Raw genomic sequence first — 25,551 nt, forward strand, 5'->3', positions numbered from 1 at the left:
CAGCACAAACTTCTGAGGAGACTACAAGAAATTCAGGCAGTTCCTAGCAAAGCAAAACGTGGTGAGTTTCAAGCAGCTCCCCCTGTGCATTCTCTACTCCTAGACTATCGTGTGGGGATTGGGAACAGGAACTCTGGAGCCAGAATCCCAGCTTGAATCCTAGCTCCATGACTTAATTGTTGTGTGGTGTTAGATAAATTATTAACTTCTCTGTGTCTCGGTTTCCTCATCTATACAAAGGGATAGTAATAGTACCTACTTCATAAGATAGGTACTTTAATTGATAAAAGTTAAATGCTTTAAACAGGGCCTGGCATACAGTAAGCATTTAAATCTTAGCTGTGATCATGATGATCTCCCTTGGGCAGCCAGACCAAGTTATTTAAAAAACAGAACCTATAATAAAAGCTAGCATCTCCTTAGTGTCTACTACTTGACAGGAACTGAGCTAAGCACTTTGTGCATTCAACTCTTCCAACTACCATGGGGACAAGGATTTGTGTTCCCACTTTTTAAACAGGGAAATTGAAGCTCAGAAGCTTTAAATCACTTGACCAAGGTCACTCAGTCAATATGTAGCTAAGCCAGGATTTGAAGCTAGGAATGTCTGACTCTAAAGGTACGAAAAATCTTCTGGTTTTTGTGTTTCTTATTCACACCCCCTGTTACCAATACTCTCATATTACCAAGGGGGAAATGGGAGTCAAGTGGCTAGCCCCTTGTTTCCTGCAACCTCTCGAGGACTGTTGCCTAGGATCAACCATAGCTGCTCTTAGAGAAAGCTGAAGTTGGAGAAATGGCTGGTTGTACATGGGGCATCCTCTTCACCCTCCAGGCACCCACATGGCCCATCCATGTTGGGAAGCCTGATAGCTAGGTGTTCTCTCCTAGAGTGACTGCACCAAGCTGTTCAGCCAGGGCATTGGAGGGGAGCAGGCCCAGGCCAAATTTGACAGCTGCCTTTCTGACTTGGCTGCCGTGTCCAACAAATTCCGAGACCTCTTGCAGGTAAGCCCCAGGATCAGTTGCTGACTGAATCCTGTGCCTGAGTGTTGCTCTGAGCATATTGTTACTGGTTTATTATGGGCTCCATATATATAAAGAAACAAGGAGGAATGAGAGAGTAGCATGCAAGAAACTGAACTCATGTGAGTCCCTTGAAGACTGAAGATTTTTCAGCCGTTGTCATGCTGACAAGCCAGCATTCTGGTCCTCTTGAGTCTCCACTTGGCCCCCACAGTGCCAAGAGCCCAGAAAGGTGCTCAGAGGAAATGGAACCACTTGGTTACTTGGACCCACTGCTTGGCCTTAACCAAAGGTGCTGCCTAGTACCAGGCACTCAGAAGTCTCTTCTGTTGAGTTTGCCAAACCAGTCCCATGACCTGGACCTGAATTGGCACAGATCTGGAAATGAACATGTTGTTTCTGACCTCTTTTATTAGTATTATCTTTTTTAGACTTTGGACAGGCCCGCAGGAAAGCCCGCGAACTGGAAGAGTGCCCTGGTGGTCAAGGGATGGATGGAGCAGAAGGGAAGGGGTAGGTACATGTGCCTTTTGTGACTGACACATCTCTGCCTTGTCCCGCAGGAAGGGCTAACGGAGTTAAACAGCACAGCCATCAAGCCACAGGTGCAGCCTTGGATCAACACCTTCTTATCTGTCTCCCACAACATCGAGGAGGTCAGCCATCAGGCCCAGGATTACCCCTCATTCTCCCAACCCCCAGCTGGAGGGCAGCAGAGCTGTCTCAACAGACCAGACCTTACATGCTTCTCTGGCCCACTTCCCTCACCCTCAAAGACTAGGTTCTTCCCAGTAAGCAGGTTATTCCTGCACTTAGAAGGGCTCTGAAAGACACCTAAAGGGAGTTTGCCATGACCTGATATGTCCTCTTTTATTGAGGCTTTCTGTCCCACCTACGATAGACTTCGGAGCTTTATTTTCTAGCCTAATGATGTCATTCCTGTAGAACACAAGATGCAAAAGGAAACAAAATGCCAGGAGCTTTACCATGTTGTGTGGACCACTGCTGCAGCCCAGAGCCATTTGCTGGTCAGAAGTATGATAAAGCAGTAGCAACAGTATATGCTGGCTTGGGCGTCCATGCTGCTTTTTAGCTGAATGAGTCAGAAGCTACAAGACCTCTTCCTCTGTTTTCCTAAAGGGGTGAAAGCAGGGTGGGGTGCATGGTACTTTTTGGAGAGGCCCCCAGTGACCCAGCTTGTTTCTTGACAACAGGAAGAATTCAATGACTATGAGGCAAATGATCCTTGGGTACAACAGTTCATCCTTAACCTGGAGCAACAAATGGCAGAGTTCAAGGTGAGCAGAGGCTCTAGGGACCAGGTTATGGAATTACCCACCTCTGCCCAAATCGACAGCCTTTGTCTTCTCATCACACTCCTACTGGGAACTCTGAAAACTCTTCCAAGCCCCGGCCTGTAGACACACTCCCCGATGGCCTCCTGTAACTGTGCCCCCCTCCCCCTACTGAAGAGTCCTATATAGGCAGAGCGGCTTAGGTAGGACTCCCGCTAATGTCTAGCCTCTGTGTGCAGGCAAGCCTGTCCCCAGTCATCTATGACAGCCTGACCAGCCTCATGACCAGCCTTGTTGCCGTCGAGTTGGAGAGAGTGGTGCTGAAATCCACCTTTAACCGGGTAAGGTCCAGCAAGCACAGGTCCCCAGCTCTGTTGTTTTTCTTCTGAGGAAGACAAGTCCTGCCACCCTAGGACTTGCATTCCCTCTGTCTGCCGTCCGCAAGCCCTGCATATCCAGACCCGAACCTTCCCTGGCTTCTGAGGCCTTGGAGCTGACTGAGGCACCACATGAGGTCCAGCTGCCTTGCAGCCCATCACTGAGGAAAACTAGGGGCAGGTTCCATGTGGCTGGAGGGCCAGGCCTTGAACACTGAGTGAGCTTGCGTTCCCTTGCAGTTGGGCGGTCTGCAGTTTGATAAGGAGCTGAGGTCACTCATTGCCTACCTTACCACAGTGACCACCTGGACCATCCGAGACAAGTTTGCCCGGCTCTCCCAGATGGCCACAATCCTCAATCTGGAGCGGGTATGTGCAGCTCTCCGGGCCTAGCAAGGGATAGGTGACTGGGAAGAGGCAGAAACAAAATCTGGATCCCTCTCTACCTCTTCACACCAAGCCTCCACCATCAGTCCAGCCCTGCAGAGCACCTTCTTCCTAGGCACCCCTGCTCTGTCTCTGGTGGAGCCCAAGGCCTTCTCTCAGGATAGCCTCTAATTGCTGACTTTCTGTGTTCTTCCCCACAGGTCACTGAGATCCTAGATTACTGGGGTGCCAACTCTGGCCCACTGACATGGCGCCTCACCCCTGCTGAAGTACGCCAGGTGCTGGCTCTGCGCATGGACTTCCGCAGCGAGGACATCAAAAGGCTGCGTCTGTAGCTGCCAGGGGGAGCCCACCTGGTCCGTCATACTTCAGGGCCCATTCCCTGAGTGGCCACAGCCAAGAAGCTGAGCAAGGATGTCTGGCTTGAGGAGCTCTGACAGCCCGACTGTTCCACTGCGGGCAGCAGGAAACAAGGCTCAATTCACTCTGCTGTCTGCACTGAGACCTGTCTCGGTGGTGCTTTGCAGGCAGTCTCTCCCCACCAGGAGAAATGAATCCCCCTGGGCTCTTACCTACATGGGAAAGCCAAGGCAGGCCAGCCTTCTGCACGGGTGGTCATTCTCTCATCCTTAGACACTACAGCAAACGAGCTGCCTCCATGCCAGCCCTAAAGGACTTGGGTATATCTGGGGACCTGGGGAATTAGGTTTACTCCCAAGGAGAGGCTATGATGTTTATGCTCATGCTGAATAAAGACACTCCTTGGTGATAATGCCAGTGTGCTATTTCCAGGGAGGGTTAGATGCTATAGGGCAAGACAGGTCTACCAGTTGCACTGAAATGTGCAGACAAAAGCCTAAAGCCTCAGCCTCCTCCCGCACCCAGAGTGGCGCACAGCCAGTCAGTATCCACATGAAAGCAGGCACCTCATCTAATCTTGGACCCTCATCCCCTCCTTGGGCCTTCAGCACCAGAAGCTGGATTGTCCCAGGGGGTTTCCCACAGTGCCAAGGCAAGTGGGAACTGCCCCTCACAGGATCAAAGAAAAAGCTTTATGAGGACAACCTTGAAGGACAGAGTGAATTTATTCCAAGAAGGTTGTAATTTTGGAAATCAAATGTCCATAGACACTGGGTCATGTGGCATAGTCCATAGTGTTAATAGTTAAGGCCTCTATTAGCAGTGACTTGCACTGGCTCATGACCACAAACAAGAGTAGAGACCCCCACCCCTGTTCCCACTCCCCCATCAAATCAGCCTGGGAGTGAGTGTGGAACAGGAAGGCTCTTTTCAGGCAGAAGCCAGACCTCCATGGAAGGCCACAGGAAATGCCTCAAAGAGCCTCTTCAGGATTGGCCTTACCAGGGGGCCCCAGCCATGTGCTAAAGCTGGTTGTCCTCCTTTTCCCAGGCCCTCATGGAGAGTGAGAAGGCCAAGGCTGGCCATGGATTTGTAAAGGCCACATTGGACACTATGCTTGAGACTTTCCTATGTCCAGAGGACAAGCCTAGGCCACAGTCAACCAGGAGGTACAGTCCTATTCCCAGGCACCACCAGTTTCACCAAACTCCAGAAGGGGCTGGGCCCAAGCTCACGTTGGCTGGTTTCCTTTGGGAGCAGGTTCACAAAGGGGTGGGCATAGAGTAGAAGGCTGACATTCCCATGGAGGAAAGAAGGGAGAGGCTGCTGCAGCTCCAGGCTTTCTCCTCTTACAGAAGGACAAACCTGGGAAGGGGCATCAGGTTGAGGTCTCACTCCCCAGCAGCTGCAGGCTCAGGCCCTGAGTGTCCACTTCTACCAGGTGGACGCTGTAGTTCCCGAGGCCCTGGGAGCAAAGGACAGGTGTTTAGAGGGTTCTGGGCAAGTCTCAGGCCACGTCTCGTGCTGCAAGCGATCAGGGAGACTTGCAGCTGTAGCCCCTGCTTAGTGGTGAGACACACTGAGGGCTCCTGTCCCCCACCAATCACCACCCCCAGCACCGCCAGGTACCTCAGTCTTGGCCAGCACAGCCTCCAGAGCCTCCTTTTGCTGTGGCTCCTTGGTCAACAGATACAGAAAGCCTCCACCACCTGCCCCTGCCAGGCTCTGGCCATGCACGTGGGGGGCCAAGACATCCATCATACGCCGCACAGCCAGGGGCTCACAGCCTGGAGCCATGAGCTTCTTTTGCTCCCAGTACGTGGTCAGGCACTGGCCCAGCAGAGGCAGGCTCCCTGGGTGGGGGCAGAGAAGGGAGTGGTGTGCCTGAGCTGGAATATTCAACACCTATTTCTGGACCGAATGATGTGCCAAGAAGCACTACTTAACCAGTGTCCTGGGGAAAAACCTAGGTCCAGTGCTGGCTGGAAATAGGAGTGATAAAGCCCACCTCAAGGGTTGAGGACTAAAGTGCATAGAGCAGCTGGCATAGTGCCCAGTACAGTGTTCAATCATGTAGACACAGACATGGAACCCTGATCAGCTGACTCCCCAGAACTCAAGAGGCTGAGCCTCCACCCCAGTCTGCTTCCTGGTAGGTGGGGCTGGAGGCCTCCCTCATGATGCAAGTGTTATCCTGAGAAAGGACTCCCACCCACCTAAGTGTGAGACCCTGTGGAGGGCAGACAGTAGGCTTCTGCCCCCAGGGGCATCCTACACAGGGTCCGGGCCAGGCCTGCAAAGGCTCCTGGCCTCAGACCCACAGGCAACAAGGTACTCACTCCTGATGCCCTGAGCTCCAGGCAAGAAGCACCTCACCTTGGCGGAAGGCTTTTGCACACTCCTCGGTGTGCCGCACCAGGCTGTGGGCATTCTGCACGACGGCAGGCAGCCGGGCATACCAGCTCCTCAGCACATCCTGCAGATGGGGCAGGAGGAATGCAATGAGGATCTGAGCCCAGCTGAGCCATTTGCCTCTCACCTTCCTCCTGAGGCCAGGGCTCACCTGCAGCAGATTCCGGGCCAGGCGTGTCTTGCCAGTGTATACCAGGAGCAGGTGGTCATTGAGCTTCCGGAGGAAGCCCTCAGGCACAGTGATCTCTTCCACCTCCACCTTCAGTGGCAGCTGAGCCCGAGAGCGCCCCACCTTGATGCCAGGCACGAGGCCACCCACTTGGTCCTGCCAGCCACCTCCTGCAAGCCCAGGGTCCCATCACTTTTGGAGCCTATCTGTCCCAACTTCTCTCTCCCAGCCCAGGCTCCCAGTCCTGCACCCCTGGCAAGGACCAGCATGGGAAGCCCGCTTCTCCCAACCCAGGCTGAGCCAGGTGAGCTGTGCAGCTTCTGCCCCCAGCCTTCAGAACAGGACGAGCCCAGCAAGTGGAAAGCGTTACGGAGCCAAGCTTGAAACTCACAACGCCTGACTTTGGGTGCAGACCTACTGTGTAACTGGAATTGGGGTAAACCATATCAAAGGATAAGACCTAACAGTAAACTGCTCCCCTCAAGGAGAGATAACATGGGACTTCCCCTGAAGCTTAACGGTTCCCTGCACCCTGTCTTTTCTAATAAAGGGTGTTGATGTTGGAAAGCTTTTTAGCATCTTATTGAAATTGAAAGAGCTTGTTCACATCTTGCTTTAGGAATGAAAGGTATGGATCTCTTCCTCTTGCAGCTATACAAAAGTGTCACAACTTGAGATAATTCTGGGATAGGCCTTTCATACCTGGGGCCTACAAGGATTTAAAGTACAAATTGCCAATGGCAGGGGGCATCTGGAACTTTAGGCATCAGGCCCCAAATGTCAAGAACCCTTACCTGCACCCCTCTCCGTCAGAGCACTTGGCACAGCTTGTGATTATACATTCATGTGAGTGGTTATTAAGGCCTGTCTCCAACAGACATATGCCTTCTGAGGGCAAAGACCCTGTTTTTGCTCATTTTATCCCCAAGGCCCAACACAGAGTGGATACTCTGATCAGCTGACTCCCTGGAACTCAACAATGGGGCTGAGCCTCCTTCAATTGACCAAATGAAGGATTTGAATGCTACACCTCAAAAGGAAAGTTAACAGGCTGCCCTTTTTGCTAATGACTACCCATTATGTGATGTGAATCAGGGCAACAAAAGGAGGAGGCTGGGCTACAAAGTGACCAGAGAAGATACCATCATCAGGCATCTATCTGTCCTTGCGGCAGCTTCCTTCCTAGCGTCCTGTGGATAAGGCCCTGCATCCTGAGGTGACCAGAGCACCCTAGGATCTGGAGTCAGACAAACTAGCTGCTCTCCATTGTGCATGGATTCCAAAGGGCCACGGTGGTGCAGAGGTGGAAGGTGTTAGTAGCATTCTATTATGATCACAGCCATATGGTAGTGGGGGGGGGGGCACAAAGGACCACAGCCCATGGGCAGGGCAAGTTGCCAGAAGGCAAGCTAAAAGTCCTGTCCCCTATTCCAAATCCACCTCTGCCCAGCCTCACCCTGAGGGACAGCCCTAGGTGGGGACAGAATCATGAGAAATAGCACCTGGTATAACGGGTACCTAATAAAACACATGAAAGGTGCAGCACAGAATCTAGCACTTAGTAGGTACTCCTAAAGCATCAGGTCCTTAGAGATAGAAACATTTGAAGTTGAAAACCACCAGAAAGGGTCAGAGTGGTAAGAAGGAAGCTCTAACCAACTTTAAGGAAGCTTTGACCACGCATATGTATACGTGGCTGTCTGCAAGTCCCAGGAGACCCTGGAAGCCCTTGGGAAAATGTCCGTGACTTCCCTCCTGCCCCAGGGCAGTCCCATACCTGTGGTGAGCACCTGTTCCAGGTGCAGCACTGCATGGATCAGGGCCTCTGTGCCCACTACCCGGCCCGCGGCCCTCTGCAAGGCAGCCAGGGCTGCGCCTGCCAGGATGCTGCTAGTGCCTGCAGGGTGCAGAGGAAAGCGCCAGACATGAAACAGCTCTGCCCAGCTCACTCCTCAGCTGGGCAGAGGCCAGGGAGGGGACCCGAGGCGAGGCTGGAGGTTAGGGATGCGACTGGTGGGCAGCAGGGAGACAGGGCCCACCCACCGAGACCGGAGCCATGGGGCAGCTCAGACCAGGTATGCAGCTCGAAGCCACCCCCAAAGGTGTGCAGCAGCTGCTCTCTCAGGGAAAGCTTGGAGCCAACATGCACGATCCCCGCACAGATGAAGGTTGCCTTCAGCAGAGCCCCTGTGGAAGGACCAGCAAGGAATTTGGTCTTCAAGGGTAGAAGCAGACACCCCAAACTACGTCCACTGTTGCCCAGCCTAGCACGGGGCTCACTGGGAGATAAAACCCCAGAAGTATTGGAGGCCCTATCTCCAAGCCATAAAAGGGCCTCTGGTCCCCCCAGCACAGGCAAATGTGCCAGCCCTACCTCCTTGGGCCTGCATGTACCCGGGCAGGATGACTTCAGGGCTCCTCCACCAGACTGGCTCACCCTCAGGACAGGCCTCCATGGCCTGCAGGGTCTCCAAGGTTCTGCCCCCATCCCTCAGCTGGCCATGCGTGCCATTCCCACCTGCAGATGTCACAGGTGCCCTGACCTGGGGCATGGGGCTGGCAGTAATCCTGCAGGTCATCTAGGTTCCGGCACACTGTCTTCATGGTCATCTTGTCCTGCTGAGGCCCCACTGCCAGCCACAGCTCAGGCTCTGGGATGCGGCGTGCCCTGGCCCCGATGGGCCGGCGGCCATCCACTCGCACAGCCAGACCCAGCACTGCCCCACCAAGCTCATAGGCAAGGGGTGGCGTGTCACTCCAGCCACCTTCAGCAGTTAGACAAGACCAAGTTAGTCACAGGGCAGCCAGCCCAGCCCTGGGGTGGCTACCCTCACCCCACCACGCCACAAGGGGCTCACCAGAGAAATCCACGCGAGCAGGGCACTCAGCCACCACCCACCGCCCAGGTGCTGGCGGCTCCACTGGCTCCATGGAGACAAAGTGCTGGGCTGACATCACAGCCTGGCGGATCAGAATCTGCCCAGCTCCCTCGTAGTGGCGGGCAGCTCGCACTAGCAACGCTGGCCTGCCAAGAGGGATGGGAGAGACGGTGGCGTGGAACCCCAAGCTGGGGGTGGACTGCCTGGGTTTGGGGACCTGACTGCCCTAGGTCACCGTGGTGAGAGGGGCCTACCTCTCTGTGGGTTTCCACCTCCAAGGATGGCTTCTCCAAAAGTTTTGAGCACCCACCTGCTCAGCCACTTGTCCCGCTCCTGGGCAAGTGCCTGCACGCCGGCCGCCAGGTCTCCACACTCCAGATATGAGAAGGGCTGCATCCACTCGGGATTGGCGGCTGGACCGCTCCGTAAGCCTCCCTGGCCCTCTGCCATGCAGCCCAGCACATCCGCCACACAGGCGAGAGCCCGGGCCGCCACCCCAGGGTCTTCCGCACCGGCTGCAACTGAGCGGCCAGGAGTCAGGGTGGCAGGGGAGGGGGCCTGCCCCCAGGGCCCTCTGCCCCCAGAGACTACTCAGCAGTCCCCCAAACACTCCAGGCCCTTCACACCTCTTCACCTGGACCCAAGATATATTCTTGCCTATGAATGTTCCCTGCTCCTCCGCCAAGCAAGGTTCTTCTCAACCTATCAGCCCCAGCCCCCTCTTCACCCCCTCACCCAGGATGTCCACAGTGGTTAGGAGCTCAGGCTTCAGGGTCAAACCACCCGGGTTCGGTCTCAGCCCCACCATCAACCAGCTTCAATGGGGCTAATGAGGTGTTGCCTAGCAGGCTACAGCTGAGTCCCCAGCCAGTGTGCCTGGGCCTCTGGGTAGAGCCAACCACATCCCAACCCAGTGCAAAGTTTGCTGGGTTTGCTGATGCTCATAGGACCCAGAGGCTCAGCCCCAAGCCTCAGCCTCTCACCAAACTCCCCACTGATGGGGAGGAAACTTCCCCCCCAAACTTACAAGTACACTCCACTGTGTCTCTCCCCCACTATGAAATCTCACAGCTCCCTAGTACCCTCAGGTTGATGATCCAGAGGGCAGGTAGGGCAGGTGACGCTGGAACTGGCTTTCCAGCACACTCACCCTGGTCCAGTGTGGCCAGCAGGGGCCCAGGACAGCCCTCTCGGACAGCGGCCCGGATCAGCGGGCACAGGCTGAGGTCCTGCCGAGCCTCCAGCACATGCCTCGCCTTATGCAGGGCCTGGCGGAAGAACAGGTCCCGGCGGGAGGCCAGTGTGGCAGCCCGGTCCAGGCACGGCTGCAGCTGCTCCCAGGACAGACGCCAGCAGGCTCGCCAGGCCCGCAGGGCCTTGCCCCTATCCTCCTGGGGGTCCAGCATCCACAGCATGTCCCGGGGTCCCAGGGCCCTCAAGGGGTGGAGCACGGGAAAGAGGCGGGCACTAAGAAGGCAACGCTCCGCAGGGGGCGTGTCTGGGTCCCACAGATCCCAGTCTCTGATGTGGGGGAAAGACATATTAGCAGGGGGGAAGCAAGGGCTCCTGCCTGATCACCAAGCCATGACTGACTGTCAGCTGGGGGCTGGCTCATTCATGGTGACAGGACAGACTCCTCCAGAGGCAGCACAAGTGTGCAGCTCAGAGAGAGAGGCCCGGCTGCCTTGCCTCTTTTCCCAGGCCACTGGACAAAATCCCAAACCCTGAGTATAGCCAGCAATCTGTAGTTGCTCAGAAAGATGGTGGGACAAATCAGGCTGCCCAAAACTACCTTGGACCCCAGGGATGGTTAGGGGGCCGGGTGCTGCTCTGGGGCAGGAGCGAGGGCAGGGGTGAGCCTCAGAGAAGCAGATGCCCTGCCTTAGCTGCCTAGGCCTGTAGAGTCCCATCTGGGCCATTAACTTTACCGAACGCCTGTCTTCTCGAAGAATTCACTCCAGGACATGTTAAGATACGTTCCTGTCCCCTGTCTCTGGGGGAAGAGGAGGAGGCAGGAAGGGGGTTAGGGACACTGAGGCCAGAGGGGATAGCAAGAGTGACGAGCACATATGCAAGGAAATTCTGAGACACCAGCGTCAAGCCCTGGAGCCTCAATGTTCCTGCCCAGGTGCCTGGCACTCAGCCCAATCCATCATAACCAGCTCTGAGGTCCAAGGTGGGTCACCACCCTCTCTGTGCCTCCGTGTCTGGCCTATAACACGGGCCACCCCACCAAGCCCACCACATAGAGCAGACAAGGAGGGTGGTGAAGGTCTGTTGAGACAACTGGCTGCACCCTCCTCACCACCTATCCCTCAGGCCAGTGTTCAGGGAGACTTGCAGGAGATGGGCTGGAACCCTCGGGGAGGCAGGGTGGACACCTAACCTCCCAGCTGTCCAGACGGCCAACGAGGGTGAAGACACGGCTGGGGGTGCCATGCAGCCGCACGTGGTGTCCCTGCAGGACGAGGTCATACAGCTCCAAGCCGTGCAGTGCCTTGCACTGGGCCGTGTCCAGGCCACTCACCAAGCAGCCAGTGCCGATATGAACAGGGCCCTGATAGGAGAAAAGGTATGCATCCTAGCACAGCCTTAAGCACCTACACACACTCACACACACACACACACACACACACACACACACACACACAGGACCCTGGCCCCTGGAGCGCTGCCCTCCTGCTTGCCCCTGGCCTCACCTGAAGATGGCAGTGCTGCAGGACACTCCCGGGACCCAGTTGGACAGGGCCTTCCAGCAAGCAGCTGACCACGGAGCTCTTGGCACCCAGGAGCTGTGGCTCCTGGGAAGCCAAGCAGAATGTTGTGAGGGCCCAGGACCCAGGCTCCCCCACAGCCAAGGCCCCAGCCAGAATGCCTGCTGCTCCCTGTGCCCTGACAGCCAGGCACATCCCTCTGCCCTGACCCCAGCCTCAGGCCAACTCCCATCCCCTCTTGTTCACGCCGCTCTTCCAGAAGCTCCCCTAGCGGCGTGCTCTGCCTGTGTTCTCCTCCAGTACAAATCTGAACACAGTAACAGAGGTCCCACCAAATGACAGCTCTCCCAGGAAACCTCTCCCATCTGTGCAGCTACCCCTATCCCTGCCACCCTGAGGGCCACCTATGAGCTCTCCCTGCTACTTTTCTCAGCCCATGGGAATGACCCAGGCCCATCACCTCAAATGTTCTTATCCCCCAGCAGACCCCACAGAAAAGCATGAAGGGAGTCTTCTCTAGTTTCTCAGGCAGACCTGCATGTAGAATCCTGAAATGACCACTTACTGGCTCTGTGGCTTTAAGCAAGCTACTTAACCTCTCTGAGCCTCCAGTGCCTCATGTGTGAAATGGGGATAATAACACCTACACCTACTCTATTCCAAGGATGGGCTATTCCTTCCCTTTCCTGGAGCCCCCATCCCACCTGTCCACAGGCACCCAGCAGGCACTTCTGCTGGCCCTCCCTCCAGGCAGGTCTTACCTCCACCTGGGAGTGCACTACCTGGGCCCTGGGAGCCCCTGGGAATGTGAGGCTGTGTAAGAACTCACTGGCCGAGCTGGTCATGTAGCTGTAACTGCCATCAGGGACATAAGCTGTAAAGATACAAGTACCGACCCCAACCCCATGCCTGCTGCAGCTCTGATGCCAGGCCAGGCCTCCCACCGAAGACACCTCTTAACCAGGCCAGGGGAAGGCAGGCATGGCAATGAGCCCATTGTGCCGATGGGGAGGCTGAGATCCAGAGAGGCTCAGCAACCTGTCCAAGTCACACAGCTAGAAAGTAGAAAGACTGGAACTGGAGCCCAGGAACAAGACAAAGGAAGAAGGGAAGAGGGCTACAGGCTCTGGATTCGGAGAGGGTTAATTGTCTGGCATGCACTAGGCCTGCATGGTCCAGAAGCCTGCGGGCCAGGCAGGCAGCTGCCTCATCCTAGGGGGGTCCTCACTCCCATGGTCTCCCCAGAGAGCCAAGAGGTAGTACCCACCCATGGTGAGGGGCTGGTCACGAAGCTCCTTCCACAGTTCAGCCCGGGCACCCCGCAGGTAACTTCCGATGTCCATGTCACCTTGGCCCATCTCTGGAGGCTGCCCCACCAGGAAGTCCTCCCTATTCACGTTCCGGGCCATGCAGAGCAGGATGTCGAAAAAGAGAGATAGCTGGGGCAGGGGTAGGAAGCACATCTATTGAGAAGGTTCCTAGGTTGAGCTGGGGCAGTCCCATTCCCAGAGACACTGACGCAGAGAAGAAAGGGACCACCAGGCTGCCAGTGTCAGGGCCTCTACCCAAGGCCAGGGGTCCCCAGCCCACACCCCCAGTCACCTGGACAGGCCGGGCTCCAGAGTCTAAGCCCATGTAGGTACAGGCATCCAAGGGTGGGCTCACATGGGTGGCCAGGAGGTGCTCAGCAGTCTCCACAGAGAAGAAGGCGATCCCTGAGACCTAGAGAGGTCAAGTCAGGTTGTGGGACTCTGGGGCCAGCCTGGGCCCTGAATTGGGAAGGACTCATGCAGATGGGCCAAGCAAGGCTGGCTGCCATACCAGGCAGGGTCTTTTGTCTTTGGGCCACTCCAGCACCCAGGATCCAGGCTTAATGGGAGTGGCTCCCACCAAGGGACCCCTCAACATCCACCTTCTGGGACCCCCACCCCAATTGTCAGGCCTCCCTGAACTAGAGACAGAGAATGAGAAATAGTTCCCCATCTTCCTCAAGGTCCAGTCCCAGACCCTTACCCAATGTTCCTATCCTTGCCTTTCATTCTAGAAGGATCCCCCAAATCAGATTCTAGACTTCCTCCCAACTGTGTTCCTGAAATTACTCACAGGCTGGTTCCAGCCTTTCTGCCACACCTGCCTCAGATTCTGGCTCCACCAGCTCCCCTGAATGCCAGTTCTAGACCTTACTCGGATCCTGGTTCTAGCCTGCCCTAGAATCTTCCGGAAGGAGTGCAGATAGGCAAACCCTCCCTTCCTCGTCCCATAAGGTCTCCAAAGACCCTAGCGTGGGTCTGGCAGCTGTACCAGTGGCACCCGCCCATCCGGCCTGGCACACCGTTGTATCTCTGCCTCGGTGCCCTGGTAGTAAATGTCCAAAACGAAGCCCTATGTGGGGAGAAAACAGAGTTAGGGAAAGGAGCAAGAAAGGACCAGCAAGGAGGGCATCGCAAGGTGTTCTCCAAATGAAAACCTAGGACGGAAGTCTGACAGGTACCAGGGTGCTCCCAAGGACACGAGCACTGAAGACTCCCACCCCTGATGGTAGAGGGCAGGCTTTGCATGTTTTCACAGCCTCGAGCACAGACCCTAGCACAGGGTCGGTGTGCAATTCATGTTTGGCAAAAGACTAAGTGAGCACAAGGGCTGTTCAGAGGGGACCTCCTCCAAATCCAGACCATGCTAGAAAGTCCAGGATGAGAGGATTCCCCAAGCATAGGACCAGGAGGCCAACCCAGATGGTCAAGCTGCCCACACAGCTTCCCCAGGGGCCCTACCTGGGAGTCAGTGAGGTAAACGCCATGGTTCCGGGCATAGGCCGGGTTCCCTGGAAGGGCAATCACTCTGGCTCCCCGGAAGTTGTCCCAGCTGATCCCTGTGAATGGGGCAGTTAGGAGGTTCCCCCAGGGGCCTCAACCCAAGACAGGGGTCTCCAACCAGGTGGAGGCAAGAGCACAGGGCAGGGGCATCCAGACAACTCTAAAGGGAATATGGTTTCCAAAGCCAAATGGACATTCAATTCCTCTGGGAGAATGACAATACCTCCCCTCCCCAAATTCTTCCACAGAGCCCTGCAGGGCAGAAGGGGCAGGGCTGGGTGTCTCCATCCTACAGCCAAGAAGACTGAGGCCCAGAAGGGGAAGCCCTAACTCGGTCTGGGCTTCATTCTCCACACCCTACAGTTTCCTTTCTGAACAGGGCATCAGGCCAGGCCCAGAGACCAAGTGAAGAAAGGTATCTGGCTGTGGCCAGGGAAGGCAGTCCCAAGGCTTCTCAGGCTCACCTGGGTTTGGAGGAACAGACAGCAGCATGTCGGTGCTGCAAACCCACACACCCGGTGGGGAGCCTGGGCCCAGCTGTGGAGAGAGACAGAATGCAGCTGGTGGCCTGGACCAACCCTTCCTCTGCTCCCACACAGCCCAGTCTTGGCCTGTTCTATGCACTCCAGCAGCCATCCTGTCCAGAAAGACCCTGTCTGCCGAGGTAACAGGGCCTCCCCTGACCCATGGCGCTGATACCAACCCTCCCCCGTCCTCTGAGGGCCACACCTCCCCACCAATCTGGCCAAGACTAACCTTCAGAAGCTCTAACTCTGGGCACCTCCAAAGCCTTTCTTCCTGGCATCTCCTGTCTGCGCCAGCACAGACTGTACAGCTGCTGGTGCAGTGGGAGGGGTGTGGCTGTCTCTGGGATGAGGCCCTGTGGTTATGGCCAGCCTTACCCGATGGCTCATGGTGTCCAGCAAGCAGTCCAGGTTGCAGACCACAGCCTCCACGGGAGCCTGGGGGTTCTCCACAGGGAGGCAGGTGAAGGCCCTGCCACAGTCGTCAAAAGGGAAGTCTCGGCCCTAGGGAGGGAGCACGGACGGAAAAGAACCCTTGGGGCAGAGAGCCTGGGGACAACCTATCAGCTGTGCAAAGGCAGGAAGCCATCAACCTAGAAGACTTTTAAAAATGTGTTTTCTCGGGGTGCCTGGCTGGCTTAGTCGGTGGAGCACGCAACTCTTGATTTCGGAGTCGTGAGTTCGAGTGTTGGGCATGGAGCCTACCTAATAAATCAGTAACTTAAAAAGCGTTTTCTCGTTTTATTTTTTTCTTAAAATGTTTTCAATTATATGATTATGGTGAAAAATTAGAAAATGCAGATGTGCCCAAAGAAAACAGTTCCTCAGGGATGACAGCCATTGCCCTCATTTTGAGGTACATCCTTTTAGACTTTTCTTTAATTTTTTTAAATGAGATCATGAGAAGGTGGAGAGACAACAGTAACTAATACACACACACACACACACACACACACACACACACACACACACTACAAGTAAAACTAGGGGAAAAGTTTGGGAATTGTATCAATGTCAATATCCGACTGTGGTTACACTATAGCTGTTGAATTTGTTACCACTGGGGGGATATGGGCAAAGTTTACAAAGCCTTCTCTCTCTGTATTATTTCTTGCATGTGGATTGACATTCATCTTCATCAAAATTCCAATTAAAAGGGTCTCTGGCTGGCTCAGTCAGTGGAGCCTGCGACTCTTGATCTCAGGACTGTACGTTAGAGATTCACGCTAGGTGTAGAGATTATTTTAAAAAATCTCGGGGCTGGGGCGCCTGGGTGGCTCAGTCGGTTAAGCGTCCGACTTTGGCTCAGGTCATGATCTCACGGTCTGAGTTCGAGCCCCGCATCGGGCTCTGTGCTGACAGCTCAGAGCCTGGAGCCTGCTTCAGATTCTGTGTCTCCCTCTCTCTCTGACCCTTCCCCATTCACGTTCTGTCTCTGTCTCAAAAATAAATAAACATTTAAAAAAAAAATTAAAAAAAAAAAAAATCTCTGGGACCCTGGGTGGCTCAGTCAGTTAAGCATCCGACACTTGATTTTGGCTCAGGTCATGATCTCATTGTTTGTGACTTCAAGCCCCATATCAGGTTCCGTGCTGACAGGACGGAGCCTGCTTGGGACTTTCTCTCTCCCTCTGTCTCTGTCCCTCCCCAACTCATTCTCTCTCTTTTTTTCTCTCTCTCAAAATAAATAAGTAGGGGCGCCTGGGTGGCGCAGTCGGTTAAGCATCCGACTTCAGCCAGGTCACGATCTCGCGGTCCGTGAGTTCGAGCCCCGCGTCAGGCTCTGGGCTGATGGCTCGGAGCCTGGAGCCTGTTTCCGATTCTGTGTCTCCCTCTCTCTCTGCCCCTCCCCCGTTCATGCTCTGTCTCTCTCTGTCCCAAAAATAAATAAAAAATAAATAAATAAATAAATAAATAAGTAAACTTTAAAAAAGAAATAAAACTTCCAGTCTCTTCAGGCCTTTAAAAAAAATCTTAAAAAAAAAAAGGAAAAGAATGGCTAAAGAAAGTTTAAAAACACACACAAAATTCTAATTATAAAATTGAGATCAGGGCGCCTGGGTGGCTCAGTTGGTTGAGTGTCCGACCTCAGCTCAGATCATGATCTCATGGTTCGTGGGTTCGGGCCCCATGTCAGGCTCTGTGCTGACAGCTCAGAGCCTGGGGCCTGCTTCAGATTCTGTGTCTCCCTCTCTCTCTGCCCCTCCCCTGTTCATGCTTTGTCTCTCTCTCAAAAATAAGTAAACATTAAAAAAAAAAATTGAGATCATTCTATATAAACTTGTGTGGCTGGCCTTTTCCCCTTAACAATGAAAATACATCCATTGAATGATCACAGTGAGCCAGGCCAGGCCCCATTTAACATTTAAATGGATCATCTCAGCACATCCACACAAAGTAGAAACTGTTGCCATCTTCATTTTACAGATGAGGAAGGTAAGACCTAGAAAGAAAGGGTCAAGTGATTTGTCCAAGGTCACAGAGCTAGTAAGTCTCTTTCCAAGTAAATGTGTAGAGTTAGCTGGAATTTTTTTTTTTTAGTTTATTTATTTATTTTGAGAGAGACAGAGCATGCGCGCACACACACGCAAGTGGAAGAAGGGCAGAGAGAGGGAAAGAGAGAATCCCAAGCAAGCTCTGTGTTGTCAATGCAGAGCCAATACAAGGCTTAATTCCATGAACCTCACAATCACGACCTGAGCCAAAATCACGAGTCAGATGCTTAACCGACTGAGCCACCCAGACGCCCCAGCTGGACTTTTAAATCATTGTCTAACATTCCACCAGGAGGATATACTGCTTATATTCAGCCAGTTCCCTATTTCTGGACATTTGGATCAATTCCGATTCTGATTCTTCTGTATCTGCACAAGGAACACCTTGCACACACACAATGGTAGAACAACTTTCTAACCCCGAGGACTGATGCTTCCAGCCTTCTCCATGGCCCCTGAAGAACTACAAGGCCCTCTACTAACCATGTGCAGGATAAGGATCCGGGCCGAGTGCAGGACATCAGATGTCACCACCTGTCAGAAGTGGAAGAACCCCGTTGACAGAAGCCTGGGCAGATGGTACCCGAGGATGTTGTCCTCTTGTCCAGGGAGAGACCCCAACACAAATCCCCTCAGGTACCAAAGAAGAAAAGACAAGGTCAAGACCAATGGTCATAGGCAAGCAAGGGGCAGCTCTGGCCCCTCCTGGATAAAGAAGCCTAGTGGCCCTCTACCTGGGCCACTTCTCTGCCCCTGCTTTTTGGGAAAAGCTACAAGCAAGGATGTGGGGCTGGCTGGGTGACTCACAGTAAGTCAAGCTCCACGGCAACCACACAGTGGTGGCCTCCCCTGCCGGTGCCACCTCCATCATCAGAGCATGTCCATTCCTATGACCACCCTCACTCCCGATGTCAGGGTGCCATGAGGGCCAGGTGACTGAGTGAAGTGGCTGTGTGTGTCTGGAAGGTGAACCTGGTGGGAACACTGACCCCTGGGCCCTGCACAAAGCAGGCAGCCTTATCCCAGTTCCAGCAAAGAGATGCCATGTGGAAAGGAGAGGCAGGAAGTTTTCAAGAGACGCCAGAAAGCCCAATTCTGAGATACTGGCTCCAATGTTCTAAAACCACTAAAAAGCCTGGCCCTGCCTTCTGCCCCCTCCTGATAAATCTACCCAATCTACACGCACAGAAACTAATACCAAATGCTGAACTGGCCAGGCAATGGAGCCCCAGGAGCAGTGTGACCTCGGAAACAATCTGTTTGAAGCCCGCATCCCCGTTCTGACCGGGACATGTGCCAGAGGATGGCACTTCATGAGCACTCACGGTGAAGCCTGCCCGGGCACTCAGGTGTTCCGCAGCCACCAGCAGGGCATTGAGGGTGGCTCCTCCACTGCCCACGCGCATCTCAGGGTCCTCCACAGCCAGTAACAGTGTCCCGGCCGGGATCTGCTCCCGCTTCTGCCGCACCTCCAGCTCTGTGGTCAGAACACAAGTTGAGACTGGCCCCCAGCCTCCCCACCCTGGTCCAAAGCACCTAGAGCAAATCTACTGATAGCCATTATTTTATTTTCTTTGACCTAGGGTCTTCTTTTTAATTGAGGTATAATTGACATACAACATTACATTTGTTTCAGCCGTGCAACACCATGATTTGATATTCGTAAAAAATATGGAATCTTCACAAATTTGCATGGCACGCTTGAGCAGCAGTCATGCTGACCTTCTCTGTGTGGTTCTATTTTCAGTACCTGTGCTGCCAGAGCGAGCACTCAGTAGCTTTTCATGGAGTAGCTCCTTAGATCTTCGCCCAACTCTGTGAGGTAAGTACAACCAATCCCATTTAACAGATGAAAAAATTTGAGTCTCAGTGAAATGATACGATGTGTCTTGAGGTCTCATGGCTAGAAAGCAGCAGAATCTGGGCCTGAACCCAGGTTTCCTGGCTCCTGAGGCTGTGGGGGTACGGTGAGGGTTCTCCATCAGGGGTAAAGTGGGAAGGAGGGGGTCCCTACCTCTCTGGAAGACCTGGACATTATCCTTGTACTGGCACGTCAGGATGATGACCGTCCAATCAACCCCCTTTGGCTGCGCCATTCTGGCCAAACTTGAGGGGGTTCCCTGCGGCAGAGATACACGTGTGTGTGGACATCTCAAAAAATTTATTTTACCCTGAAATTGATAGTTCAATGAACTTTTAACACATGTATAGATTCTTGTGGCCACCACCACTTTCCACACCCAAAAAAAACCTCCTGCATGCTATCCCCTTGGTCACGCCCTCCTCCATCCCTCACCCCTGACAACCACACTCTGTTCGCCACAGCCATGGCTGGAATGTAATCTTTTGAGATTGCCTTCTTTCACTCAACATAATGCCTCTAGGATTCATCTAAGTTGACTGTGCATATCACTACTTCTTTCTCTTTATTTGCCAAACAACAGTCCGTTGCATGAAGTGACCTCCGTGGTCTGTTTCTCCATCCATCCAAGGACATTTGGGGCTATCCCCAGCTTTGAGAAATCATGAACAAAGCTGCTATAAACATTTGTATGGCACCTGGGTGGCTCAGTTGGTTGAGCGTCCGACTTCAGCTCAGGTCATGGTCTCACAGTTTTGTGAGTTCGAGCCTCACATCGGGCTCACTGCTGACAGTGCGGAGCCCGCTTCAGATCCTGTCTCCCTCTCTCTCTGCCCCTCTCCCGCTCGTGCTCTCTCTTAAAAAAAAAAAAAAAAAAAAAAAAAAAGTTGTATGCAGGTTTAGTGTGAACATAAGACTTCACCTCCGCCAATGTACACCCGGGAATGGGATTGCTGCGTTATATTACATTTGACTTTGTCAGTGTGGATGCATTTGATTTCCTCCGGAGAGGAAGTGAGGGAAGCAAGATGGGATTGACAGTGGGTCCCACCTTAAAGCAAAGGGCTGCCCCTCAGCATCCAATTATTGGCTGTGAGCTAGGAGGAGGGGAGAGAGGGAGGTTCTAGCCTCCCAGGCTCCTGAAGCCAAGGGCAATTCCCTGGAGAAGAGGGCACCTGTGGGAGGGGTGCACCAGCCTGTTCAAGGGAAGAGGGCAGGGTGCCTACAGTGCCCACTACAAGGACCTCAGAGGAGACCCCCTCCCCAGAAGCTCCGAGCCAGAAGGGGGCTACAACCCACCGGTCAGCCATCTTTCTCCAGGGCACTCTGAGCAAGAGAGGGGAAGGTGGGCCAAAGTTATGGCTTCACCCTCTACTATCCTCCTCAAAATTCCTCTCCTACCAGTTGGGAAATTAATCTGACTTGAGAGGACCCAAGACTACCTGTAGACAAGTGCTCAAAAGTACCTTGGCATCCACCTCTGGCAGGGATCCGGCTGCTGTCCCACAAGGCAGCCCATCCCCTCCTCCCGCCTCCAACCTCCAAAGCTCGGAATGGGGATGATGGGGTGCCCAGAGTGTGTGTCCACTAGTCAGCCCAAGCACCAACTAAGAGCCAACAGCAACAGCGCCCTCTTACGTAAGCCAGACCCTCCAGCCTATGGTTAGGGCTGACAAACACCACCACTTGACACGCTCCCACCAGCTTTCAGGGAAAGCCTCCACCGCTAACAGAAGTTTCTCTGTTCCCTGCTAAGCCCGGGAGGGAATACAGAAGGGAAATCTGAGGTAGAGATCTTGGCCAGCCACCTGAGGAAAAGGCATTCCCTAAGATGTCCATCTGGCCTTTCCAATAAAGGAGCCTCGAGGGATTCCAGCTTGGCACTCACTGTGTGATCTTTGGCACCCCTAATCCTCGCAGGCCTCCTGCAGCAGAGAGGAGAACTGACAAGTGCTCCCCAGCTTGTTCACGTGGAGGCCACACTTCCTACCAATTGTTCCCAACCAGTGACTCCGCGCAGCAGGGACATGAACACAAACTCATTCCTGCAAGATGAGGATCCTCCGACAGGCAACCCTCGTTCCTGGAGTCCCCATCAATCCGACAGACACTGCAAGGCAATCAGAGATCCTTCCAACCCTGCCCCTCCTTCTGTCTGTCCATCCGTCCTTCCTTCCTTCTTTCCTTCCTTCCTTCCTTCCTTCCTTCCTTCCTTCCTTCCTCCCTCCCTCCCTCCCTCCCTCCCTTCCTCCCTTCTGGTGCTTCTTCACACGAAGCAGCCTAACAGCTCTCCCTGCATCCTCTAGGTACCTCCCCTTTGTGCCCTTCCCCAATAAATCTCTTGCAAGTCTAGTCCCATTGCGGTCTCTGCTTCTCCAAGGACCTGAAGCAACATGGGGAATATAATATCATCTCTCTCAAAGGAAAAAAAAAAATCACCGTAAGAACTTCTAACTTAATGTCAGGCAAGTACACTCTATCCTCAAAGATTAAGGAACTGAGGCAAAGAGAGATGAAGTAACCTGTCCAAGGTCACACGGCTAGCAAGTAGCACAGCCAAATTTGAACCTGATACTTTCTCCAGAGTCCATTCTCTTAAACACTACACTGAACCCACTTTGTAGGGACAAGGAAAGAACAAAAGGAGTAAATATGAGTAAAGTGCTCAGTGTATATTAGCTATTATGATAAAGTCTAAATGCAAGGTGATAATGGAATGAGGAGGATGTTAATGATAACAAGCACTGGGACTGAGCTCCCCACTCTGGTCCACGGTTAAGACATTATGACTTTTCATTCTCACAACATCCCCACAGGATAATTATTATTACTTCCACTTTACAGAGGCTAATGGATGCTGCAGCCACGATTGGGACCTGGGTTGCTCCAATTTATATGCAGGTGATGGTGGTAATGATATTTGGTCCCAAGCAAAGGGGCTGAAAGAGAGCAAGGAAGAAATGCCCCAAGGAGAGTCCAATGACCCAGGAAGTCTGAGCCCCGTGTTGGTCTCAGCATAATGACTGGGAGACAAGGACAGGTGACAGATCATGGCCAGAGGGAGGAGGGTAGTCCTATCTGGACTGCACTCTACTAGGCAGAAGAGCCTTCTAGGACTGGGAATCAGCCCTCAGGGCTCTGTTCCCAACTGTGTCTCTTCCTGTGTGATTTGAACAGGTCACCTAACCTTTGTAAGCCAAAGATACCAACCTCCTAGGAATGTTACCAGTATTAAATAAAATGCAAAAGAAGTGGCACGCTGAAGGGGTAGTTCTCTCCAGCAGGGAAAGGAAACAGCAGAGTTTAACTTGACCCTGAAGCTGGTGGCAGGTGGGAGTGATGGCTCTGAAATGATCTCCTAGTCAAAGATGCCCGTGAAGAAGTAAAAACCAGGGAAGGCCTAGGGAAATCAAGCCAGGCGGAGGAGCATGCCTTGCCAGATCAGCCAAAAGAGTATTTTATGATAACACATCAACTTTTTTTTTAGGGACCAAGGCCAAAGGCATTACAGAATCAGCTCACGTGACTCACTCAATAGCCCTCTGAATTGCATCTTACCACACCCGTGACAGAGATAAGGAAACTAGCTGAAAGACAAGAATACTCTGCTCAAAGCCATACACCACTAGCACAGGCAGGCCAGGTGTGTCCAACACCAAGGTTCATGTTCTTAACCACCCTGTCGAAAACAAGACATCTCTCCTGGAGTCTAGAGTCTATGCCCTCTGCCATACCTAACATTTACAGAAAACTTAGACCTCTATTCCTATATTCTGCCCACTTTGATAAAACTTCATCTATTGAGGCCAAGTTTAATGTCTTCAGCCAGTTTTCCTCATTCCAAAATTGGATAAGGAAGGGGAGCCAGGGACAGAATAACCTCTTCCAGTTATGCTTTTTGAAGATAGGTGGAACAGGGATTTTGCATTTTAGAACTTTAAAGGGGGGGGGGGGGGGAGTCGGGCGGGGGACTGTCTTATGAAGGGATCTAATTTGCCTTCTAGAAAATAAAAAGGCAGAAAGAAGTTGACTGGTAATAAAACCACTTTGCAAATTACACAGACGTCCTCTAATTGAGATTTGTGCATACTGACGAGCCCAGGTTGGGTAAACTGAGGCAGGAGACGCGGCCTCAAAGCAAAGTCAGCAGCGCCGGCATCCAGCGTCCCACTTGTCTCAGGGGTAAGGGGCCTCTGGGGCCCGTATCCCTCCCTGTCCCAGGTGTCCCCAAGTGCCCCAGCACTTGCCACGTCCCGGAGCTCCCACTGAAAAGACCCAGGCCAAGGAGTAGGAGGACCTGCAGATGCCCCCTATAGACAGTGGGCGCCCAGGGACGCCGGCAGAGTTCCCGGAAACTCCTCCCTATCGGGAACAGGGAGGCCACTGGCCTAGCTCCATCCTACCGATCCGAGAGCGTGGGCCGAAAAACTGTGGGATCACTGGGGTGTGCGAGGCCGGGACCAGCGCGGGCCGAGGTATCTGCCTCTGTCGGACGCAGCGGGCTCTTTAAGGCGTGGCTGCTCGTTCCTTCGCGGCGCACCCTGGGAAATGTAGTTTCGTCCTTCCGCCGGTCCTGGCTTGTTCTCCCCCAAAAAACTAACCCCGAGCTATTTGTTGCACAGGTACGCAAATCTGGTTAGGGCAGCGCTTTCCTAGAGGGCGAGTCTTCAGATCTAGATGGGAGGTGAGGCGAGAAGGTGGCTCCGTTGCCCAGCAAAACTACAACTCCCAGAGGAACGAATATGCCTTTAAGACACAGGCTCGTTTTCTGTGGCTGAAGGTTCCACGTTTGGGGTCTGTTTAACCCGCTAGCCAGGACCTGAGGCAGCTGCTTTTCTCGCAAGACAATAAAATCCGGGAGGGTGGGAGTAGGCGGAATAATAACAGATTGTTGCCTAAGCATAAACAGCTACTGTTGGATTGGCAGTTGGTTAGTGCTTTCGCGGGATTCATCACATGGGTCCTTCCGGAAGAAACTTTCCAACTCTGCAGTAGGAAGAAGATCTGCGGAGCTTTTGGAAAAGTTGTGAATGGCAGCATTGTTTGTAATAGCGGAAAACTGGAAACACCTTTTCTCTAGGGTACATCCATGCCATGGAATACTATGCAGCAATTAGGAAGAGGGAAGTAGAACTGTGTTTACAATAGGAAACTGTGTTCAAGACATTTTGTTAAGGGGAGAAAAAGCAAGTTGTAGAACCTTATGTACAGGAAGCCCACTCATATCAAAAATAGTGTATATGGACTCATAGTTTTTGTAACTGGATTGGAAGGGAACGCAGCCTGGGGTGAAGACTGCTGGGTATGGGCATGGGCAAAGAAAAATTGAGTTTCATTGCTATTGTCTGAATTTTTCTTACAAGAATGTGCTTTCCAAATCACTGTCGTCGGTAAGAAGACTGAGAGGCCTTGGCATCAATCTCTAAGGAGATGAGGGACCCTGCTCAAACTCTGTGTAACCTTGGCCAGTCACTTGGCTACTCTGTGTCTTCTCACCATCTATACAACAGGTTTATAATAGCATCAAATGCCTGAGATTTTTGTGAGGATAAGATAAATGTTGACTCCATAGTAAATACTCAAAAAATATTAACCATAAATATGATTATTTTTAGTTCTTCCCATGTTGCCTCATTAAAGCATGGTCTTTGATTTGTCAGCCCCAAAACGGTGCCTAAGACATTGTAGATGGTTAAAACACTTTGTCGAATGAATGAATAACCAGCAGTTCCCTACTCAGCTCCCACTACCCTGCCTCCTCCCCCAAATCTCTCTCCTTCCCTTGGTCTTCTCCCCCTGGAGTCACTCTCCCCTCTTCACTTGGCCCAGGTCTGATCCCCCAACCCCACTTCACTGCCTGCTCTTTCTTCTGTGAAACCAGGAGACCTCCAGGGGGGTGATGAGCTGTCTCCCACTGCTGCTCAGCAATGCAGATCCCTGCTCTGCAGTGGAGTGGAAGGCAGGGATGCCTACAACTGCAGCTTTGGCAGGGGCTCAAGGAAAACACTGTGCCCCAAGGAGCTCAGAGGCAAAGGGTTTCACCCTACCTCCTAGGGCAGGCATGATGAAGGGGAAGCTCCAAAGTTACTGTAGAATCCCTTGGGCTGAGTAGCAAAGATACTCAAGGAACATTTTTAATAAGAGGTAGCCCTCAGTGCAATCTGTCAGTAATAGACATAACAACATGTAGCTCTCTGCTCTGTACGTAGCCCCACTGTCTGGGGTAGACCTATAAGAAA

The 25,551-nt window shown here is 53.1% G+C and overlaps 2 protein-coding genes, 1 long non-coding RNA gene and 1 other non-coding gene across 6 annotated transcripts in view; 2 read left to right on the top strand and 2 right to left on the bottom strand.

Annotated features, from left to right (window-relative positions):
* COG4 (component of oligomeric golgi complex 4) overlaps positions 1 to 3,857 on the top strand; it is a 27,430-nt gene extending 23,573 nt beyond the window's left edge. Inside the window, exons 14-19 of the mRNA XM_007074892.3 lie at positions 892 to 1,008; positions 1,590 to 1,682; positions 2,241 to 2,324; positions 2,561 to 2,662; positions 2,939 to 3,067; positions 3,286 to 3,857. Coding sequence (XP_007074954.1) covers positions 892 to 1,008; positions 1,590 to 1,682; positions 2,241 to 2,324; positions 2,561 to 2,662; positions 2,939 to 3,067; positions 3,286 to 3,420 — 660 coding nt within the window. The 3' untranslated portion in view covers positions 3,421 to 3,857. The remainder of the gene's footprint in view (positions 1 to 891; positions 1,009 to 1,589; positions 1,683 to 2,240; positions 2,325 to 2,560; positions 2,663 to 2,938; positions 3,068 to 3,285) is intronic.
* FCSK (fucose kinase) lies at positions 2,017 to 24,116 on the bottom strand. 3 transcript variants are annotated; one of them, XM_042968706.1, is made up of 25 exons: positions 23,716 to 24,116; positions 19,466 to 19,571; positions 18,777 to 18,928; positions 17,935 to 17,985; positions 15,335 to 15,460; positions 14,897 to 14,969; positions 14,391 to 14,488; positions 13,921 to 14,001; positions 13,222 to 13,341; positions 12,887 to 13,058; positions 12,381 to 12,493; positions 11,605 to 11,706; positions 11,292 to 11,462; positions 10,834 to 10,898; positions 10,056 to 10,426; positions 9,216 to 9,426; positions 8,885 to 9,051; positions 8,570 to 8,791; positions 8,070 to 8,213; positions 7,804 to 7,923; positions 6,009 to 6,196; positions 5,822 to 5,921; positions 5,075 to 5,298; positions 4,811 to 4,910; positions 2,017 to 2,160 (listed from the first exon to the last, which is right to left on the bottom strand). In XM_042968706.1, exons 2-24 carry the CDS (start codon positions 19,545 to 19,547, stop codon positions 4,824 to 4,826), a joined length of 3,240 nt encoding a protein of 1,079 aa, XP_042824640.1. In that variant the 5' UTR covers positions 19,548 to 19,571; positions 23,716 to 24,116; the 3' UTR covers positions 2,017 to 2,160; positions 4,811 to 4,823. The 3 variants fall into 3 exon arrangements, with proteins under 3 accessions (XP_042824640.1, XP_015398167.2, XP_042824641.1); XM_015542681.2 differs by lacking the exon at positions 2,017 to 2,160 and having other exon boundaries at positions 4,152 to 4,910; XM_042968707.1 differs by lacking the exons at positions 2,017 to 2,160; positions 23,716 to 24,116 and having other exon boundaries at positions 4,152 to 4,910; positions 19,466 to 19,708.
* LOC122234453 lies at positions 19,116 to 19,222 on the bottom strand. Its single transcript, XR_006212241.1, has one exon. It is a non-coding gene; the product is annotated as a U6 spliceosomal RNA (small nuclear RNA).
* On the top strand, positions 23,856 to 24,932 carry LOC122234046. Its single transcript, XR_006211764.1, has 2 exons — positions 23,856 to 23,934; positions 24,676 to 24,932. It is a non-coding gene; the product is annotated as an uncharacterized LOC122234046 (long non-coding RNA).
* Positions 24,933 to 25,551: the final 619 nt, after the last annotated feature.

This window comes from Panthera tigris, chromosome E2 (genome assembly GCF_018350195.1).
Source record: "Panthera tigris isolate Pti1 chromosome E2, P.tigris_Pti1_mat1.1, whole genome shotgun sequence".
Classification (NCBI taxonomy): domain Eukaryota; kingdom Metazoa; phylum Chordata; class Mammalia; order Carnivora; family Felidae; genus Panthera; species Panthera tigris.

Bases quoted from the DNA above. Each gene is read 5' to 3' on its own strand.
- FCSK (XM_042968706.1), bottom strand. From the start codon at position 19,547: ATGGCGCAGCCAAAGGGGGTTGATTGGACGGTCATCATCCTGACGTGC. The intron at 14,002-14,390 runs GTAGGGCCCCTG...CTCCCCACATAG, and splicing joins TTTACCTCACTGACTCCCAG to GGCTTCGTTTTGGACATTTA. The intron at 7,924-8,069 runs GTGGGTGGGCCC...TGCACCCTGCAG, and splicing joins GCCCCATGGCTCCGGTCTCG to GCACTAGCAGCATCCTGGCA.